This window comes from Cebus imitator, unplaced genomic scaffold (genome assembly GCF_001604975.1).
Source record: "Cebus imitator isolate Cc_AM_T3 unplaced genomic scaffold, Cebus_imitator-1.0 Scaffold6, whole genome shotgun sequence".
NCBI classification, from domain to species: Eukaryota; Metazoa; Chordata; class Mammalia; order Primates; family Cebidae; genus Cebus; species Cebus imitator.
The window spans coordinates 12,369,149-12,392,027 of record NW_016107321.1 but is presented as its reverse complement, the minus strand read 5'-3'; the positions used below and the strand labels follow the sequence as shown (position 1 = coordinate 12,392,027).

At 38.1% G+C, this 22,879-nt stretch overlaps 1 protein-coding gene across 18 annotated transcripts in view; it reads right to left on the bottom strand.

The window, feature by feature from the left end:
• The window catches only part of SYNE1 (spectrin repeat containing nuclear envelope protein 1), a 529,474-nt gene that overhangs the window by 279,550 nt on the left and 227,045 nt on the right, over positions 1-22,879 (bottom strand). For all 18 annotated transcript variants that reach the window (XM_017537464.2, XM_037742153.1, XM_037742143.1 and 15 more), the window contains 11 exons: positions 19,837-19,987; positions 19,276-19,434; positions 17,382-17,564; positions 14,227-14,328; positions 10,849-11,052; positions 9,327-9,534; positions 8,347-8,459; positions 6,483-6,688; positions 5,199-5,354; positions 991-1,282; positions 16-188 (listed from right to left, as the gene is read on the bottom strand). In XM_017537464.2, the coding sequence (XP_017392953.1) occupies positions 16-188; positions 991-1,282; positions 5,199-5,354; positions 6,483-6,688; positions 8,347-8,459; positions 9,327-9,534; positions 10,849-11,052; positions 14,227-14,328; positions 17,382-17,564; positions 19,276-19,434; positions 19,837-19,987 (1,947 nt within the window). The remainder of the gene's footprint in view (positions 1-15; positions 189-990; positions 1,283-5,198; positions 5,355-6,482; positions 6,689-8,346; positions 8,460-9,326; positions 9,535-10,848; positions 11,053-14,226; positions 14,329-17,381; positions 17,565-19,275; positions 19,435-19,836; positions 19,988-22,879) is intronic.

Here is a 22,879-nt window from a genome sequence, read left to right as displayed (position 1 = left end):
AAATAGGTTCTGTACCTCTGAGCATGGACGGAGGAGCTCATGATGTCAGCCCACACTTCTTTAAGGGTCTCTAGCTGTGTCTGAATCACCCTCTGACCTTCTTTGTTGCTGCTTCTCAAGGCCTGTTCCCCCTTGCCGATGGCCATATTCAACTTAACTTCCCCTTCACCTTTCATCAGGAGAATATCCTGGAAAGAGAGAAAGAAGACTCATCAGTAGGAATGTAAAAACTTTCTTCTATTTAGAAAAAAATGGTAATGTTTTCCTTAAGAATTAAGGTAGGAATACCACCTTAAAACGAAAAAACAAACTCTGGGTCCTATTGCAATATACTTAAAATTAGGTTTCTGGGAGTCTAGGAGTCAAAGATTAATTCCAATATAAATTCTTAGAAAACTTTTGGCCACTAACCTAGAAAGTATAATTGTATTGACTTCAGTTTCAAAGGGTCAAAATAAATTCTTTTGAAAATGAAGACAACCCTGTCTAAAATCCAGCAGTCCCCTACACTAATTGCCTGGCTAATTTCTCTCTTTCAAGGTCACCTTCACTGACTATCGTCTGGGTTGGTGATCTCCTCTGTGCTTTCAATATACCTTTGATGGCTTCAATCATGGCCTCTACACACACTCTGTATTGAAAGTAACAGGTTGGTATCTGCCCCTAGACTGAACTCCTAGAAAATGGAGCCTAACTTTTATCTCTATATTCCCAGCAACCTGCAGAGTGCTTGGAGCAAAGTAGATATTCAATAACGCTTGCTGAATATTTACTAAATCAAATTTAAAATTTAAAGCTATTAAAACAAAAATGTTTCTTTACAAAGGGGAAAAATGTTACTTCCATATCCTTTTTGCCCAATTTCTCCATTTTGCCCACACAATCCTCATTTAGAGGCTTACAGAACAATTAGCACATAACGTGAGCTCCTGTGAATCTAATCAAATGAGCGTTCAGCAGTTGTCAGTATCTGGCTGGTGTCGCACATACCTGTATTTGTGACAGCCGTTTCTCCAAGGTGTCTTTGCTTCCAAGAGTGCTCTCTGCACAGGCCAGTCTGTCCTGAATTGCCTTCACCCAGGACCACATGCTCTGCAGTGCTTCCTCCAGGGCTTCATGCTCCTGCAGGGCTACCTGGCAGCTCCGGAGTTTCTCTTTGGTCATTCTAAGTAGGTTCTGGTGGCTCGTGAGGAGCTGGGAACACAGGCGGCCCTCCTGCCCGGCACCATGGCCTTCCTCACTCAGAAGCTGCCCTCTCTGGGAAAGCTTATCAAGAGACTCTCTGAAAAAAAGAAAAGAAAATTAGTTCTGACATTCTGGAGTGCAGGGGAGCAACAAATGCTTGTTGATATTGGAGCGGTAACCAGACACAGGCTCATAGCTGACATGCCTTTTAAATAAAGATGCTGGAAACTGGCCCGGCTATTTCATTCTCTTATGATCTCTCTTAATGTTGTCAGTACCCATTCGGGGATACCATTCAGTCTGTGCTGTGCCTGCATCCAAATAGCAGTGGTGGAGCCTACTGTATTACTTAAACAGTATTTTCAGAAATTCAATTCAGAAAATGGGCCCAGCTGCCTCTCCAGGCTTCTCTGCAGCATCTCTCCATTACTATTTAATTGCCAGATGATGAAAACTCCCTGAAATTCTCAAAATCCCTGCTGTCTTGTAGCTACATGGAGATTCCTCCTTCATGAAAATCCTTCTGCTCAGCACTGCTCCATTCTTAGTTGCCTGTTCAAAGCTCAGTGCAGCCATCACAATCCCAAGAGCATCCACGCCAACTCAGGGTGGGTGGAGAGTGTGGGATCTCTTTGTGCCCTCTGTTCCTTGTCTTGCTCTATTGCCTCGTATACCGACTATTTCAGTCCATAAGGGTTTCACTTTCTAAAAGCTAGGGACATCATACTCATCTTATGTTCCCAAGACCCAACACAATATTGTGCAGAGGCTGGGTGGGGAAAAAATAGTCCTTTGAAAAGCCGTTGTAGGAGCGCTTCTGAGTTTACTTGTTATACCTTGGGTATTGAGCTTATTTAAGTCTGGCACCATGTGCCATGTTAATTAGATCAAGAAAAGCGTAATCAACATATGACTTCGTTGGTTTTATCCTATTTTACAGAGTTCTGAATTCTTTTTTTTTTTTTTTTTTTTTTGTGTTTTTTATTTTTTTTTTTTTTTTTTTTTTTTTTGAGACAGGGTTTTGCTCTTGTTGCCCAGGCTGGAGTGCAGTGGTGTGATCTCAGCTCACTGCAACCTCCGCCTCCCAGGTTCAAGTGATTCTCCTGCCTCAGCCTCCCGAGGAGCTGGGATTACAGGTATGTGCCACCATGCCCAGCTAATTTTGTATTTTTTGTAGATATGGGGTTTCTCCATGTTGGTCAGATGAGTCTCGAACTCCCAACCTCAGGTGATCCACCTGCCTCAGCCTCCCAAAGTGCTGGGATTACAGACGTAAGCCACTGTGCCTGGCCTGCAGAGTTCTGAATTCTTATTCACACATTTACTCGGAAAAGCCCAGGATACCAGACAGGATCATAGGGATGTTTTAACCTAAACTGTTATGACTACTAGAAAAAGAACAGAAAGCAAATCTCTCATGAAAACTGAATGTTTCAATTTTTTTTTGAGTGGCTACTATGGAAATATATCCTGTGGTCCACCCTGAGATATACAGAGTTATACAACAAGATACCTACTCTGTAACAAATTGCACATCCTGCACATGCACCCTGGAACTGATAAAATAAAATGAAACAAAAAACTTGTAATTGTTCGGTGGGACAAGAAGGTGGCTTAAGCAATGATGTCAGTTAAATAATAATTTAAGACAAGAGATTTCCCTTCTTACTATGAAATGAATTGCTTAATCCATGATAAAAAAATCCATGAGTCTTAAGCTGAGGTACAGGGCATCTCCTTAAAATACTGGAAATAGAGAAAATATAATGGTGAAAATATTCTAGAAAACTAGGAGGAGCAAGCAGCAAGCCAGTGAGAGAAGTCAGGTGGCCCAGTGGAGAACCTGAGTGACCGGAACGGTGTGTTAGGATTGTCTGCAGAAGTGGACAGGCTGGAGGGAAAGAACCCAGAAACATGCACACGTAAGGTCTCCAAGCAAATGGTCCTGGAATTTCAGAGGGTGAAACTGCAAGAAAGATTGCATGCTTATCAATGCAAAAAAAAAAAAAAAGTTGCAGTTATTAGAAAAGCAACCAGGAAGATAAAAGACCTTGAATTTGCTGTTGAAGTTTATTTGGGCTACCTTCTCTAATGGAGTTTTGGTGTAATGATGGCAGGAGAAACAGATACAGAGGAAGGTAATGAGCAGCCTGTAGAGAAGAAATGAAAGTTGAGAATATGGAAAGCCATTTAAAAAGTCTGGAAGAAGGGAAGTAGTCTGAGTGTGTTATGTATTATCTAGATACAAGTCAAAATTTAGAAAGCAAAATTTAAGTGCAATGTAATTTTCAGAAAGTTATACGGTTGGGATGATGCTATTATTGTGTTAATTCAGTGAACATTTTCTGTTTTTCTGGCGCTATACTAGGTAACAAATAGAAAATGATATAGTTCTTAAGTCCTTGATCTTGGGGAACTCATAGTTGGAAATTGGGGTGCATGGAGTAAACGAAGAGCTTACACTATAGTAAGGGCTCACAGAGATGTTGCAACGTATTTCAGGGACAATTTGTAACAGTCATCAAACTAGCACACCCACAAGTAGTCATCAGTATGGGTTCTCTTGTGCATTTGTTTGTATGTTTGTTTTTCAAGACAAGGAATGCTGGGCATGTTTTACTAAAAAGAGGACTCAGTGGAAACAGAGAATGACTACGATTTCAATGCAGGATTTTTTTTTTTAATACTTTAAGTTCTGAGATACATGTGCAGCACATTAAGGTTTGTTACATAGGTATACATGTGCCATGGTGGTTTGCTGTACCCATTAAGCCATCATCTACACTAGGTACTTCTCCTAATGCTATCTCTCTCCTAGCCCCCCACACCTCGACAGGCCCCGGTGTGTGATGCTCCCCTCCCTGTGTCCATGTGTTCTCATTGTTCAACATCCACTTATGAGTGGAAACATGAGGTGTTTAGTTTTCTGTTTTTGTGTTAGTTTGCTGAGAATAATGGTTTCCAGCTTCATTCATGTCCCTGCAAAGGACATTAACTCATACTTTTTTATGGCTGCATAGTACTTCATGGTGTGTATGTACCACATTTTCTTTATCTAGTCTATCACTGATGGGCATTTGGGTTGGTTTCGAGTCTTCACTATTGAGAACAGTGCTGCAATAAACATACATATGCATGTGTCTTTATAGTAGAATGATTTATAATATAATGGTTTCTGACTTATTTGATCAAGCAGAGGGGTGTCATCCTCTTCTGCTTCTTATGTAAATGCACTGGCTCTTTAAGAGGAAAGTTAAGGAAGCCCAAGGAGCCAAAGCCAAGCTGCACTTCCCCTGTGGAAATATCTTCCAATGGAGAGCGAGTGACTGAAAATGCCAGAGGTGGAGCACAAATTTGGGAGCAAAGCCCTGAACATGGCAGGGTCAAAAGCACACATCAGGGAACTTTGCCTGGGAAAGGAGCCAGAAATATTTTCTCAGTGGGAAGCAATGAAGAGATGAATACTGTAATTGGGAACAGAAACCACAAAGAAAGTCAGACTTGACCATACCTTTCACTTTACTAAGGTTAGAAGGATGGATGGGTGGGAAATGGAACTGGAGGCTGAAATGTGTGAATAACATATGGAAATTGAGATCTACAGCACTCATTTTTTAAATCTTTACAGTCACTGTGAATCTGTACTTTTCTTTCCTTCATATCAGCTTCACATTATGTTAATTAATCCTCAAAATAACCCCAGAGAGGAAAGTACAGTATTATTAACACAATGTTTAAGGGCTAAAATCAAGAGTGACAGGAGATAAGTGACCTGCCCAATTTCTTGAACAAACAGGAGGTGGATCTGGAATGCAGATGAACTTCTTACTTCCATCCTGCACTCTCGCCAGAATGCTGCACTGCTGCAAAGAGCAGCATAATTGTTTGTATTCCAGACATTCAGGGACAGGCACAAACCAACTAACCAAGCAATCAAAACCAAGCCAAACAACCAAGCAACTTGTCTAAAACATGGTAAGAGGTAAAGGACCTGTTCCATTTCTGGACCATACCTTGCTGCCAGCAGTTCTCCCAGAAACATTTCAACTTTATGAACTTCGTTTTTCTTCTCAGGAATGTGCTGTTTACTCTCTCCCAAGTTTTCTGTATTTAGCCTTTCTTCCATTTCATGGATCCATAAGTTCAGTTTTCTGTGCTGATCTTCAAAGCTAGGGAAAACAAAATGCCTTAGAGAAATTCTTACATGCTTGTTATAATAAATTGGTTTTAATAGATGAGGTCACAATCCCTTTTAAATGGCAATTAAGAACTCATGAATTTTCAAGTTATAAAAACAAAACAAAATATAACTCAACAATTAACCCATCCAAATTATCACTTATTTTAGTTACAAAGTGACAGTCATGACAATTTCTTTTGAGATCCAAGCAGGAAAAGAATCATCTTATCTAGTTGAATTGATTTCATAGCTGGTAATTACCAAAAAGATCGCATTGCCATGTCAAGTGTGCACTTAGTTTTGTGTCTTACTACGAAGACCCCTGAATTGGGGCCAGTGGATATGAATTGATTTCATAGCTGGTAATTGCCAACAAGATAACATTCTCATGTCAATGTACACTTAATTTTGTGACCTACTACAAAGACCCTTGAGTGGGGGCCAGTGAATAAGTAGGGCAGTGGAAGCCCTGGGAAGAGAAGGGAAAGTGGCCTCTGTGTCTTTGTTTCTTAAGGGATTTTTAAACATAGGTCAAGAACTCTAAGTTTTGGAAACAATGTAAGCTCTCCAAGAAAGCTGGACAAGAGTCAGGCAAATTATTCTGCCATCAGAAAGGCAATTTGATTATGCTGACATCTTTTCTCACCCTAGTCATAAGTGGCTTTTTCTCCCCTTCTAATTGTACATTCACCATAGTGACATATATTTCTAATTGGAATCTAGATCCACATAATTCGATAGCTGTTTTCTGCTATGACTCCATCCCAGATGAAGTGGACACAAGGAAAGGCCTTTGATAATCTAAAGATGGAAGTGTCAGAGCTTTACATATTGGGTTAACCAAATAAACAAAAATTATATGCATTTATATAATTTTCAATGACTAGTAAATGTAGTTTATTTGTTTTCTCTATATTAAAAAAAAAGCCAAGTGATAACTTCAGAGTCTGAAAAATTGATTATTGTCCTAGTATCAACTTGAACTTATGATTAAAGCTTATTATAATTTAAACTCACAGTTTCAAATATTATTTGTTTATTCACATGACTCTTTTCTCTAAGCCTTTAAAAACACACTTGGTGTATGATGAAATCTGTATTTATTAAAATAACCTACCTGCCAAGTTCTGAAGCACAGTCTTGAAGAGCCTGTTTATCTTTGAGACATTGTTTCAGAAATGCTTGAAACTCTTCATTGGCCTTTGTGATTTGTTCCTGAATGCTACTGACAATTTGTTTAGACAAATGTGCATACAAAGTTTGTCCTTCTTGAGTCACCGCATCAAGTTTGCTCTGCCCATCACTGACTGAGTCCAATATGCTCTGTTTCAGGAAATAAAGTTATTACCTACCTCAGGCTGAGGTAACAGGTGCATGGAACTATACATTACAATTGTGAGCTGAAATAGTAGAGCAGGGGAGGAAAAACAGAGTCCAAAGGAAAAAAGTTTAACAAGGCCAGAGTAAAAATGATGCATACAATTGGATCTAGCCAAGGCTCCTGATTGAGAATGGTGTCATCTAGTCACTGGAACCACTGAAGATGAGGTATGAACAAGGTGGAGCTGGAATCAAGGACATTCTCACCAAGATCCTGTTCTCAGTCTCTCCCCATTCTCACTGTTCCCAATGTAGTCCAGGTTCCACCATCTCTCAGGGTTCATGTGAGACCCTCTAACTAGTTAGCTGCCTCCAGGCCCTCCCCTGATCCACCATGCATACAAAATCCTCAGGTCCTTTCTTTTACTGGTCTGCAACTCTTTCTTGGAAAACTTATGCTTGGGAAGGGCTTCAACAAAGCAAAAGAATTCCAGAATCCAGGGCTAGCCCTGCCTCTCCCAAGAGCTCTAGAGTGGCATCCTAACTGTTATGCAAACATTTCTTTGAGGAGTTTGCTACATCCCAAGCTTGAAAGGAGATAATTCTAGATCTGAATTCTCCACACCTCCTGCAAAACCAGTTTCCTTTACTATAACAATCTTTCTACCATAACCTCTAATCTAATGGATTATCAACATCATTTTTATCCCCATTAGGCCACAAAATCCTCACAGTTCTCATTAGTTTTAAAAAATGGTTTCTTTTGGCTGGGCATGGTGGCTTATGTCTGTAACCAGCACTTTGGGGGGCTGAGGTGGTTGGATCATTTGAGGTCAGGAGTTCGAGACCAGCCTGACCTACATGGAGAAAACCTTGTCTCTACTAAAAATACAAAAATTAGCTGGGCATGGTGGCACACGCCTGTAATCCCAGCTCCTCGGGAGGTTGAGGCAGGAGAATCACTTGAACCCAGGAGGCGGAGGTTGCAGTAAGCTGAAATCGTGCCACTGCACTCTAGCCTGGGCGACAGAGCAAGACTTTGTCTCAAAAAAATAGAAATACTTCTTTTTACAATACTTAACATAGCGCTTTACTTGGATTAGCCGCTTGACAAGCTTGGCCAAAACCTAACTTGGGCCTATTCTTCTGTAAATCATTTCTTAACTCTTCTTCACCATGGCTTTCTCCTTCCTGAGTTCATATAGTTTCAGTCAGTAAAACCTATAAAACCTGTAACATCTATTACTTTAGTTTGAATATATCCTATCTCTAAATATAGACCATAAGATACTAAAACACACAAACAGAAACCATGTCTTCTTCTTTTTAAAACTCCTCCAGGATAGTCATAAAACATAGATACAATCATTATACTCTTATTGTTATAAAATTAAAACCAGGTTTAGTTTAGAATGAATTCTGAAGAATAGTCAATAGGCTAAAAAGAGAGAGGAAAGGGATCTGGAAATTCTCTAGCCCCAACTTATTTTTTCAACACGCTTATCATGTTATCTATATCCTCTGACACAGTAACCCTAGTTCTGTTAGGGAAGAGGAAAAGATTGGCTCAAATAAAGTTAGGGAAATGAGATAAGTTAGGTCTGGCTTCAGGTACTTGAGTGCAATTTGGGGAGGAGGAAAAAGAATGCCAGCTTCTATACCTGAAGATCTTGGAGCTTTGCTTCTAGAACCTTGCTGTCACCAGTGCGATCTGACGATTCTTTTGCTGCTGCCTTTGCTCCCAAAAACCATTCTTGGAATTCCTGCATAGACTCTTTTGAAAGAAAAAAAAATCAGGAGTAAATCCAAAACACTGAATGAGCTCCCAAGATTACCACAATGAATTATTTCTGGTCTTCAGCCTATCTCCTCTTACCTTACAAAATATTCCAGAAAGAAAATGATAATATATAAAGTAATACAGTATGATCTACAGCCATGAATGTTCATGGTAGAATTGAGAAGTTATCTCAGAGGAAAGACTAAAAAGAAACGTATATTCCTGGAACATCTGATTTCCCATTGTGTTTTTTCTTTTGGTAAAGAAAAATAATTAATTGCCTGAATATGTACAAGTGCAAGAAGAGAAATGCTCCAGGGACATTTAAATGGAGAAATAGTCCATTTAAAGTCATTTTGATGGCACAGGGAGGAATGACCTCCTCTTTCTAAGTTGTAGGGGGAGCAGAGGCAGGGCCATAGGACTGGCAATTTCCTGGACCATATGGCTGCCCCTGTTTCATGGCTTCTACTAAGGTCCAAGTTGATTGTGTCCCTTCGTCACAGTGTAAAAAATTTCAACAGTTGTTTGAACAGTGGCTGCTGGCCACTTGAAAAGTGGAAGTAATTTTCCACACACATGAGCTCTATGTAGAAAATGCAGATGAAATTCAGAAGCATCAAAATGGTGAACTCTTGCTTTCTCGATAAAAACTGGAAAAAGAAAGAGGAAAAATTTTGCCTACTGTGAGAGCCCCCGAGTACAGTACTTCTCTCATTCAAATCTCAAAGCGCAAATGAATTTGAAATGATACTCTTCTGGAAAGTTTCCTCAAACTTTTGCTGGCAGTTTCTAGGCAGCATTTGGTTTGGATTCTTTCTCGGAAACAAACTACTCACGCTAGGGCCCCTCAGAACTCACCACTGAAGTGTTTTTCCAGAGAGTCCTGCAGGCTGGCCTGGGTTTTGGAGCACAGCTGGCTCACAGCTTCGTGTTGCTTTATCAGACCAGTCATTGCACGGCCCAGGCTCTCCAACTCAGCTGAGTGGTACTTGCGGCACAAGCTATTGAGATTTTCTTGGGTAGAGCTGATGTTGCTTTGTTGACTTTGAAGTTCTTTTTGTATATCCTACAGAACAAAAGTATGTTATGAAGGATATTCATAACTTGAGAGAAATATTCCATTTACTCCACTATGGTACTTTTTACAATCTAAAATTGACATTGTTGAATCCACTCCATGGTGTATACATTTTGGTGCAAGTCTTTGAGTATTTGTACTAGATCTGTATTGATTCTTTCAGACTTTTGCCCAGTTCTCCTTGGGAATGAACAGCTGTTGGGAAGTGGTTAGAAGGAGAGGCACAGTATAGCATTTCAAGCAAACTGAACAGGTCCTTAGTGATTCCAGTCCATTATTTTGTGTTTAGTCAATTGATTAGAGACAATCACAGTTCACATTCTTCAGTGAGTCACTTGAACTTTGTTTCAGAGTCACAGGCCCACCAAAAGCATCAGTAGTTAATTAAAAAACAAAAAACAAACAAACAAAAAAAACCGACCTTAATTTCAAGTACAGTAAGGAAATATGCTAAAAGAGAACAAATTGCATTTGTTGAAAAGTCAACTCAATGCATGTCCTTTACAGATAGTTGATTAGGAATATTTTCTATTAATTTGGATAGAAAACATGAAAATGGGCCAGGCGTGGTGGCTCACACCTATAATCCCAACACTTTGGGAGGCTGAGGCCAGTGGATCACTTGAGGTCAGGAGTTTGAGACCAGCGTAGTCAACATGGTGAAATCTCATCTCTACTAAAAATACAAAACTTAGCTGGGTGTGACGGTGGGCACCTGTAGCGCCAGCTACTGGGGAGGCTTTGGTAAGAGAATCACTTGAACCTGGGAGGGGAGGTTGCAGTGAGTCCAGATCGTGCCACTGCACTCTAGCCTGGGTGACAGAGCAAGACTCTGTCTCAAAAAATTAAAAAAAATAGAAAACATGGAAATGGAGTTTTCTCAACTCCTTCTTTTCAAAAAATATACATTCTCTGGATGAAAGCAGTCATAGTGACCAATAAATACAAATAAGCGATAAAAAACTATAGAATACTCAAGTTTGAAAATTTGTGGAAGTCAAATAATTCTTCCACAGGCGTCACCCTTTTACCAAAAAGAAAAAAACATTTTGAATAAGCATAGACTGAGCAAGCACTACAGCAACACATGCTTTCTATTTTCAAGGTATTCATTTTTGATTTCTGAACACCTGCATTCAGTTCTTTTCTTACTTTGCTGTGTTCAATATCATAAATAAGTTGGTCTGGTGTTTATATGGGTAACTGAGAGCAGAGATTATATTTTTTATTATAGTCACCCCAAAACAGGAGAACTACTATCACCATTTGAATGGAAGCACTTACTGATAGTTTATTACCTACCTTGACTTTTTTCAGTCCTTCACAAGTCTCAGTTTGGGCACAGTTCATCAACGAGTCTTCCACTTTTGTGAGCCATGTTGTTACATCATTAATAAATTTCTCCACTTGTGTACTTTGAGCAGTGAAATCCTTCAAGGTTCCTTTTGCTACTTCAGTTATTTCTTTGGCATGCTCCAGTTTCTGCCTTAAGTCGGCTTCTATAAACTAAATATAAAGCAAGATTTCATTAAAATCTAAGAAGACCAGAAGCATACTCATTTGGTAGAAATTCTGTTCATGTGTGGCTTAATTGTCAAAACCACACAAGTTTCATCATGGAAGCCAGCTCCAATGTTAATATGCCTTTCCAAGAAGGAAAATCAAAGGACACAGTTGCCAAAATATAAAGTGATGGGCAAATAGAAAGAGTAAGGATTATGTTAACAATGGAGGTGAGAGTGGCAGCTCTAACTGAGGTTCCAGGGAATATGTGAGATGGCATTCTCAAAGCAGAGCTAGACCTACCCAGAACTCCCCGGGGGGTAACCAGAAACCTGCTCTTGATTCTTCCTGGAAACACTAATTTTCTTCTCAGATATAACACTATCTGGGACAAACATCACTATAGGATTTTATCATAAAGGAATTTTACTTTTGTCTTCACTGTCCCTTTAAAATATTCAGTAGAGCTAGTTCTCTTCTCCCCGGATGATATAGCTCAGGAGGGTTGACCTCTATGGCCCACTAGTTAGTAAAAGGATGTATAGTCACTATACATTGAAAAACAGTTTCAATTCCACAATTCAAACATCCTGGTCTATTTGGTAATATGAACTTTGAACTTACATTGAAGGCTTTTATTCTTACCCCCAACTCACATCTGCTGGGAGCAGGAGTCCCACGGTGTGAAAGAGAGCAAATGTCTTTCTTTTTCTTCCTTTGTTTTATTTCTATTCTGCAACCATGTGTAAGGCTTCTTTCTCCTGTAGACTTGGACTGGCAGGAGGCAGGTGAGGGGTTCTGACTCACTGGATGGGCATCTGTGCCCTCTAGGCTAGGTAAGGTTTCACATTCATTCCTTCTCCCATAGGACTTGGTCTATGGGGTTTTCTGACTTTTCTCATGCTTGGGGCTTCCCACTGAGGTTTCCTAGATGTGATAGTGCACTGTCCTTTGGCTCTTTACTTTCTCATTTCTCAGCCTGTAGGCCTTTCTTTAACTTCTCATTGCTAAGGTCTGTTCATCCTCCAGATAGCCTTCTTAGACTACCTATAACATCCTCACGTGGTGACCTCTTCCTTTCCTTTCCTCTCATGGTTCATGTTTGGGCCAAGTCACAATCTAGCATTCATCTCCAAATAACTCTGAGGTGCAGGTCCCCCACAAGCCATGATTTATCCTTTGGCAAATGTACCAGCAGTTAACCAGCCTGGATGTCACCTGAGGATTCTTGAGGGGTTAGAGATCAGACTCCCATGCCTTCCAAATGCAGGAGACAAATGTCCTGTTCTCCAGGTGGCACTGCTGGAACCCTTCTGCCTTGAGGTAAGGTAAGCCACTCCTCACCTCTTCCTTGAGTAATCATAGGGGTGTGTGTGTGTGCGCATGTGTGCACATGCGTGTGGGAGAGAGAGAGAGAGAGAGAAGGAGAGAGAGAGAAAGGAAGAGAAGACTAGAGTACACCAATAACTCTCTGAAGATCCTGCCTCAACTCTGCAAAAGTCCATCTGTTACCCATTGATATCCCCAACACAGGTGGCATGCATAAGGACTCTTTTTTCTTTTTGTATATGAATAGCACCTCCTTTGTGTCTTCTTATTTCACGTGAAACTTCTAGCATTCCTGTGCATGTATATCATCCCCGATGATACTGATGAACAAGCAGTGTCAGGTCAGAGCAAAAGCTTAACTGATCACCTGGATTGATTGCTTGGCCCAAAGGAGTAAATCAAAGACAAAGACACATGAAGAAGAAAGAAAATGTAGAGAAAATTGACAAAAGTAGCAACAAATACAGAAGCTAAAGAGATGCAGTTGCATCCTGAGCCTGGAGCCAGTGGGGCTGGCAGCCAAAAGAGACCCACCATGCTGGATGCTTCCAGGGCTTGGACACTGAGGTAGCGCAGGTTTTTTGACCAGTGATGATCTACCCTGGACTGCTTCATGGTTCCCATGGAATTGTGCCATCTGAAGGGCCATGAAGGGAGGTTTACAGTGGTGATCCCTCTAAACTCAGTTCTTGAGTAATGGCATTAGGAAAATATCAACAAGAACATCAACATTCCTAAGAGGGGTTTCTAGGCCAGGTGCGGGGGCTCACACCTGTAATACCAGCACTTTGGGAGGTCGAGGTAGGCAGATTGCATGAGCTCAGGAATTCAACACCAGCCTTGGCAACATGGTGAAACTGCCTGCCTACAAAAAATACAAAAAATTAGCCTAGCATGCTGGTGTACACCTAGAGACCCAGCTCCCAGGGAAGCTGAGTTGGGAGGATCGCTTGAGCTTGGAAGGCAGAGGTTGCAGTGAGCCGAGACTGCACCACTGCACTCTGAGATTGTGACAGAGTGAGACCCTGTCTCAATAAATAAACAACCAACAACAAAAACAACAAAAAAAGTAGGGGGTTCTGTTCCTGTCTAGACATGAAATGGTGCATGAGGCAACTTGGCTAATAATGTTTCTGAATTTCAGCAGGGAAAAAAAAATTACCCTTATTATAATATTCAAGGTGGAAATATGCTATTAATACTGGCCCAAGGAATACTAAAAGATATTAATATTTTGACCACCATGTCTGACAAGATCCACATGTTTGCTTGGAATTATGGTAATGATAACAATGAGGACATGTAAAGGATATATATATATATATGTATATACATATACATATATAGAGAGAAATATATATATTTATAAATCTATAGATTTAAAAATTTATTTTTACATATTTATAACTCTATAAATCTATATAAATATATATTTATAATTCTATAAATAAATAATATATATTTCTCTCTTTCTCTCTCTCTATAGATATATCCTTTATATGTCCTCATTGTTATCATTACCATAATTCCAAGCAAACATGTGGGTCTATATCTCCATATATATAGAGAAATATATATATTTATTAATATATTTATAAATAAAATGTATAAATAAATATTTATCTATATATAGATTATAAATTTATAAATCTATAGATATATTTATATATTTATAAATTTATATTTATAAACATAAATATAAATATATTATATGTATAAATATATAAATATATATTTATTTATATACATATATATATTGAGAGAGAGAGATTGAGAGAGAGAAGGAGAGACAGAGACAGAGACAGAGAGAGAGGAAGTCTAGTTATGGTAGTTATTACAAATGCTTACCCGAAGGTCTGGCGGTGTTTCTGGATTTTTAGTTAATTTTTTAAGATCATTAACTTTGGAATGCAGTTCTTCCAATCTCAATGCTTTGTTTTTAACTTCAGACTGCCAAAAGGGAAGAAGCATAGCTAATCAAAAACACTGACATGCTATATTTGGCATTTAATAATTTCAAGAGCTAACTTTGTCAAAATACTCTAACCAGTGTAAAAATTTCAAGAGCTAACTTTGTCAAAATACTCTAACCAGTGTAAAAATTTCAAGAGCTAACTTTGTCAAAATACCCAGCCAGTGTAAAAAAGAATTCTGTTTCATTTTTCCGAGGGCTGTCATGATGTACAAATGTGGAAAAATGTTACCATTAACGTTCACTTGGAATGTGAAGGAGCATGTAGAATTTTGTTTCTCTCCACTCCTTTTTATTAGGAGGAAAAGCTCCTGGAAAAAAATTAAACGCTGACCCAAAGTCTCGAGTCAGTAGGGATTTTCAGTGGGCTAACTGCTATTTATTTGTTAACTTTAATATTACTGGTTACTATGGCAGCATGAAACTCTTGAAGACACATTTCAAAGCAAATACACGTCAGGAGAGACTAATTACTGTAGACTATGTGTAATATGAAAGAAACGTTCCAAATAAAAATTTAGGCTGGTTTCGGTGGCTCATGCCTATTAATCCCAGCACTTTGGGAGGCCAAGGTCGGTGGATCATCCGAGGTCAGGAATTTGAGACTAGCCTGGCCAACATGGTGAAACACCATCTCTACTGAAAATACAAAAATTAGCTGGGGGTGGTGGTGGGTGCCTGTAATCCTAGCTACTCGGGAGGCAGAGGCAGGAGAATTGCTTGAACTCAGGGTGGTGGAGGTTGCAGTGAGCCAAGATCGCACCATTGCACTCCAGCCGGGGCAACAAGAGAGCAACTCCATCTCAAAAAATAAAATTAAATTAAAATTAAAAAATAAAAATTTAAAGGATATTAAATCAGAAACAGGTTAATTAAGAAATTGACATATAATATTTTGCCTTTTTTCCACCAACAGTAACATAAAGAAGAGGAAAGAACAATCAAAGAATTATCATTAAAGAAATGAGATACTTGTAAACTTCGTTAGTTATTTGGGGCTACAAAGGAGCATTTACTAAACTATTCCTCTCAAAAATGGTTTTTTTTGTGCTTTGAGGACACTAGCAAACCTCTTGATGCCTTCAATTCAGCAAGGAATTTCCTTACTGGAAGACGTGATGAGCTGACAGGCCCTCTGGCTTTCTCCAGAAGCTGGCCAGGCAACTGAGGAATCAATCTTCGTACTTATCTACACTCACTACATTGCAACAGGAATGACTCTTTGGGCACTGGACTGAATCTGATTCACTGATTTTATAGCTAATATGTCACAGGGACAGTGGGTAACAGATACAACCCATCTTTGTGAGTAACTGAACCTGGTCATATCGAATGTGGGTCGGAAGCATATTGAATTGTTGGATTTCTGAGGTCAATAGTAGTCGGTTAGTTTAACAACTCCCTCTCACCCACCCTCCCACAAAAAAAAGGCCCTGATTTGTAGTATTTGCCACCATGGGAAGCTACCACATGATGTCACCGCACACGGAGTTGAAGACATACACAGCAGTACATTGCTTTCAAATATTTCAACCGTGATATAATAGATGTCAATAACTCAAAGGCCTAGGTAAATACGCCTTCAGTTGTCATTACCTTTGTATTTAATGGAACTTATTTAGTTTTACATTTATTTACAATTTAATTTTTAACAATGGTTGTTTTTAACGCTGGCTTGCAAAAATTCCTGAACATTTAACGATTGACTTTTGCAAGTTGGTGTAAGCTGGATCCAGCACAGGCCACTCTGGAGCTGTAATGTTAGTTTAGCATCAGAGATAACAGCTGAAGACACTGAGGTGTCCATCGCCCCTGCCCATGCTTTTGGTCTGGATAATTTCTTCTCCTGATTGCCCTCAGAGATTGGAATTAAATAATAAAATATTTAGACTGTTATTTAAATCAAAGACAAGGTAGGTAATACAATTCATTTTCATTCATGTATATTTTTCTGGACTAAAGTCACTATCTCATCACTCTATTTCTCTTTATCCTGCTCCACTTTTATCATAGCCCAATCACTACTTGATATTTTATATATAATATATATTGTAATATAAATAATGTAAATTCCATAAGGGTACTTTCTGTTTTTCTATTATATTTTCATGTCTAAAACAGTGCCTGACATAACTTAGGTGCTTATTAAGAATTTGAAGAATGATTAACAAATGATTGCCAGAAATAGGAATAAAAAGAGTTTAAAGTCAATTGGTGACTAGAACTTTAAAAGGTCAGAGACTCTTTTAAAGTGGAAGCTCGTGACCCTCCAATCTTCAGGTTTCTTCCATTTTTGAAATGGAAGTGGAAGAACCCACTATCTGGCATAATAAGAGCACACGCTAAGTAAGCAGTTTGGGATTTTTTTAAATAAGGAAAAATGAGTATTAAATATTACTAAATTACAAACACTTCCAATTCGCTTTTTAGGTAGAAAGATGCCATATTCTCTGAAGAATTGGAACAATTATAGATTTTATAGACTTTTACTTTTCTACTAATGCTTTAAAGAGACCTAAATAAGCATGGATTAAAATGCAAAAAAATCCTCTTATTCATAACCTGTTCAAATTAAATAGCAAAAAATAGTTAAGAGTTTTCTAATGCTCTTCTATGTCTCTAAAAAGGAGAATAAGGCCCAGAGCAGTGGCTCACACCTGTAATCCCAGCCCTTTGGGAGGCTGAGGCAGGCAGATCACCTAGTCAGGAGTTCAAGACCAGCCTGAGCAACATGGTGAAATCCCATTTCTAATAAAAATACAAAAATTAGCCAGGCATGGTGGCACAGGCCTGTAATCTCAGCTACTCAGGAGACTGAGGAACAAGAATCGCTTAAACCCAGGAGGTGGACGTTGCAGTGAGCCAAGATGGCACCACTGCACTCCAGTCTGGGCAACAAAGCAAAACTTTGCCTCAAAAAAATATACAAAATAAAATAAAAAATAAAAGTAAAAAAAAGAACTTTTTTTTTTTTTCATATTCTGGTCAACAATATGCAACCAGCTCCCATATGTCAACACAGTCAATTTACCTCAAATTCTTTAAGCAGTTCTTCGGCTCTGAGGTGGTTACTCAGATTGCTGATGTTTTCTGCCATCTGTGGAACAGAGTTGTTTGACCATCCCTCGATCTCATCTTTACTTGAGAGTACATCATCCCAAATGGACAGGCTTACTCTCAGCCTGTCCATGTTTTCTTCAAGTTTCTCTGCTACCTAGGAGAGAAACAGAAGCCATGGAATTCATAGTCAGAGGCATAAGGTGATCATCCCCCCACCAAAGTACTAAAAATACCAATGCTTTTATCAGAAAAGTATATTCTGATTGACAGAGTTTCACAAAAATTATTATAACCTAACAAGTGTACCTGACTCATGTAAAAGCTAACCAATACATAGATTTCTTCTGCCATTGGAAGAGTTGTTCAAATTTTGAGACGCTACCTTTTCATTTGTAAATTGGGATATGAACAACATCAGGTCCTTTGGTATCTACTATAACTCACTGTGAGGTTGACTTCTACAGGACAAAGGTCATCAAGAACAGTGTTGTTTGTTTTTTTTCTTACTGTATCTGGCATTTCTCCCAGATATAGTAAGAAAAACAAATACAACACTGTTCTTTTGTTTTTTAAAATTTATTTATTTTACTTGTTGGGGAGGGACAACATGTGGAGAAATGCCAGATATAGTATGCACCTAAAGTAAAAAACTAAATAAATAAAAGAACAGTGTTGTATTTGTTTTTTCAAGTAATAAGTATTTTTATTTGTAATGCTGAGGTATAATTAGCATTAATTATATTCAAACATATTTATAATGTAATACATATGAAAGCAACCAATTTTGCACATTAAAAGTAAAATATTATCCCTTATCACTCTTCCCATAAGGCTACGAACTAAAATCCCAAAAGCTATAAATGAAAAAAATATAGCATGCTAAAAAAAAGAATGTTCTTTTAAAAGTGGAAACATACAGGGTTTTCTGCAGTCCCCAACTTATTTGATTATATTACACAAATATCAAAATCTAACTAGTAAATTTAGCTTAAGTAGGGAACCACTGTACTTCTGAAGCTAGATTTTGATAGAGGGCAAAAGAATCACTGAATTTTTTAGCTGGAAGATAATGTAAAATATTTATGTATTGATACATAGCACTCCAGAAAAATCAAGTGACTTGTTCTGTGGTCACATAGCTAGTAAGTGACAGAACAAGAACTCAAACCCAAACATGTAAAGTACAAGTGCAATGGTTTCCAATGCAAAATTATAGCCTTATTATTTTAAATTATATATTATGGTTTAATATTTTATAGAATATATATGCATTCTTCTTTTATATCTATAATTTCATAGTTCGGGAAAGAAAAACATTCAGAGTTATAATTTGTTATGACTGAGGTTATCAAGTGAAATTTCCAAAAGCCTGAGAATAAGTTTTAACAAAGCAGATTAATTTTTTACTATTTCCAAACTTTACGTGAGCACTGTTTTTCTTCAGAATATAATTTTGCATTTAGCATTAAATGTTAAAAGTGAAATTCGGCCTGGTGCTGTGGCTCACGCCTGTAATCCTAGCACTTTGGGAGGCCAAGACAGGTGGATCACCTGAGGTCGGGAGTTCGATACCAGCCTGACCAACATGGAGAAACCTTGTCTCTTCTAAAAATACAAAATTAGCTGGGTACAGTGGCACATGCCTATAATCCCAGTTACTTGAGGCCTGAGGTAGGAGAATCTCTTGAACAAGGGAGGCAGAGGTTGCAGTGAGCCGAGATCACGCCATTGCACTCCAGCCTGGGCAACAAGAGCAAAATTCCATCTCAGAAAAAAAAAAAAAAGAGATTCACATCCTTGAATAGCTCTTTGTCCAAAAACTTGATTGGGAAATGTGAATACTTAAATGGTTCACAGAATCTTACATCCAGCCATTTGTCCACGGTGCTCTCCATGTCTGTTTTCACCAAGCTGAAATCACTACTGTGAATTTTTTTCAGCTCAGACAACAAGTGTTTTCCTTTGCTGGTAAAGTTATCCAAGTCTTTCTGTTTATAATTCATTTTGTTCCTGGCAGTTTCATGCTGTGGATAAATGGTTTCTTAATTAATATAATAGTCAGTGATAAGTCATGGATTTAAAACCATTTGCCTCTAAGAAATTTAATTCATAATGACATTATGCAGAAATTAGTGACATTAATTAACTATATGAATATATATAAAACCATTTTCTTGAATTGCTAGAGTCCTAGAATGTCAGTATTCCTAGGGGAAAAAATGTTGAACTCGTTAGCGTGAATTATCCACATCTAAGTATACTGAGAAGAATTGTGCAGAGAACTGTTTCATGAGTAAAAACCAGATCTACTAAAGCAGAATACCAATATATTTATGTGTGCATAGAATTGTGCAGAGAACTGCTTTATGAGTAAAAACCAAATTTACTAAAGCAGAATACCAACATAAATACACTTTAAATTTTACCTTGGAAAAGGCCCATTTAAGATCCTCCTGATCTTTTATGGTAGTTCTGGTTACAATCACACTGCTGGCATTTTCCAGGACTTTAGATACAGCTGACTTTAGGTTCTGATATTCTCTCATTAAGTCAATTAGTCCACAGCATTGACCCTGACTGTAATGATTAAACAAAATATATTATTTTGTGCCATGTATCCAGTTCCCTACAATTGGACTTGATGTTTCACTATATAAAGGTATTAATATTGATAGATGGAAGCTGGAACCAAGAGAAAAGCATATTTCTACACACTGACCTCAGACTAATGCTGCTGAAAAGCAAATTTCTATATACTGACCTCAAACTAGTGCTGCTGGTTAATCCTACTTACTCTAATGTCCAAAATATTCTCCGTGAATGAGGCATGCACACAACCATTGAAACCAAATCTATGAACTCAATGACAAAAAAGCAATATATGTTCTTGCCAACTCAAACTTACTAGATGAGTCACCTAAATATATTTTTTAATGTCTTTTTCCATGTTGTTTTAATTATTTCATAATGACATATGTTTCAGGAAAGAAAACAACAATAAAGCATAAACCAAAACTAACAAATATAATTATTAGTAATGAAAACATATGTCAGATTTTCTCTTCCATCTCAATGTAATAAATTCTCATTGGATATGACTCCCCTGAAAACTGTCAAAATGAGAAGATAGTTGTTGTTTATAAAAATAAGGTGGTCTACAACCATATCAGCCTGAATATACCTGATCTCATTTGATCCTGTGAAGGTAACCAGGGTCCAGCTTGGTTAGTACCTGGATGGGAGACCCTCTGGGAATACTGGAAGCTGTAGGTTTTTTTTTCTTTTTAAGAAACTAACACACCAACAAAAAATGGCCAGGCGCCATGCCTCATGCCTGTAATCCCAGCACTTTGGAAGGCCAAGGCAGGCTGATTGCTCGAGGCCAGGACTTCAAGCCAGCCTGGCCAACAAGGCAAAACATTGTCTCTACTAAAAATGCAAAAATCACCTGGGTGTGATTGCTCACACCTGTAATTCTAGCACTTTGGGAGGCCGAGGCGTGTGGATCACGAAGTTAGGGGTTCAAGATCAGCCTGGCCAACATGGTGAAACCCCGTCTCTACTGAAAATATAAAAATTAGCCGGGTGTGGTGGTGCATGCCTATAATCTCAGCTACTCAGGAGGCTGAGGCAGGAGAATGGCTTGAACCCAGGAGGTGGAGTTTGCAGTGAGCTGAGATAAAAAATCAGCTGGGCTTTGTGGTGCTTGCCTGTAATCCCAGCTACTTAGGAGGCTGAGGCATGAGAATGGCCGGAACTTGGATGGCAGAAGTTGCAGTGAGCCAGGATCACACCACTGCACTCCAGCCTGGGCAATAGAGTGAGACTGTCTCAATAAAGAAACAACAACAAAATAATAAAATGCCTTTGAGCAAGCAAATTTACATCTAGAGATTTTTCTAAAGAAATCAAATTATGCGCACTTAGATTTAGGTAAAATGATATTCTTTACACCATTATTTGTAGTAGGAGAAAAAATAGAAATACCCAAAATGTTAAAAACAGGTCAATAAATAAATACTGATACATTCTTATGATAGAACACTGCACAACCTCTAAGAAATCACAACTTAAGATAATGTTTAATAATATGGAATAAAGTTTGTACAATATGATTCAATATAAAATGCCTACATTAATAGTCTACATTGTATAATGTGTTCTGAATTTTGTTTAAAAGGCATTTGTACATGATGTAAAGTATGTGTTAAGGTTCATTTTTCTAAATGCATATGAATGTCCGATTGTTCTAGTACCATTTATTGAAAAGCTTATTCTTTCTCCACCAAACTTTCTTTACATCTTTGTCAAAACAATTGACTATTTCTAGACTCTGTTCCACTAGTTTATATGTTTATCCTTTAGCCTATGCCATACTGAAACTAGCCAGTATAAGTTCTCCAATTCTTTTTTGTTATTTATCTATTTACCTATTTACTCATTTATTTTAGGTACCAGAGTTACCAGCAAAGTCCTCCAATTCTTTTTCAAAATTGTACTGGCTATTCTAGTAGGTCTTGTGTTTTTACACATACATTTTTAAATCATCTTATCAATTTTTGCAAAAATTCTGTGGGCATTTTGATTGGGATCTTATTGATATTAAACAATACCTCAATAATAAAAAACCCCAAGTTAGCCAATTTGAATATTTAAAAAGATATACAGATTGCAAATAACATATCAAAATATGTTCAATATCAGTCATCAAGGATATACAAATTAAAAACTAAATGTGCCAATTCTTGGCACAATGCTTATGAGTTAGTCCTGCTCCACAAGGAGCAGTTAAACACACACACACACACACACACACACACACACACACAGAGACACACACACAAAGACACACACACACAGAGATAGAGAGAGAGAAGGAGAGATGGCTCTACACATCTAGTAGAATGTCAAACAAGCAAATAAACAAAAACGTCACAATACTAAGTGGTGGAAATTACGTGGAGCAACTGGAACTCTTACACGACTGGTGTGAGTGCAAAATGGTGCAACCACTTGAAAAATGGTTTGGCAGGTTCTTATAAAGTTAAACATATATGTTGCTATACAACCCAGAGTCTCACTTTTCGTACACAAATGAAATCAAAACTTACGTACATGCAAAAACTTGAATGTGAATGTTTATAGATACTTTATTTATAATCATCCAAACTGGAAAGAACCCAATTGTCCATCAACTAGCAAATGAATAAACTGTAGTACACCCATTCAATGGAATATTCAGCTGTAAAAAATGAACTACTGACACACACAACAACATATGTTGTGCTAAATAAAAGAAGCCAAGTCACATTCTATGTGATTTTGTTTATATATGATTCTAAGAAAAAACAAAACTATAGATGTGGAAAACTGATCTCTCATTGCCAGGGTGCTAATGGCAAGGGGAATGGGTAAGGACATTTTTTTAAGTGGTAGAGCTTTGATTGTGAACTTTAACAGTTACACAGC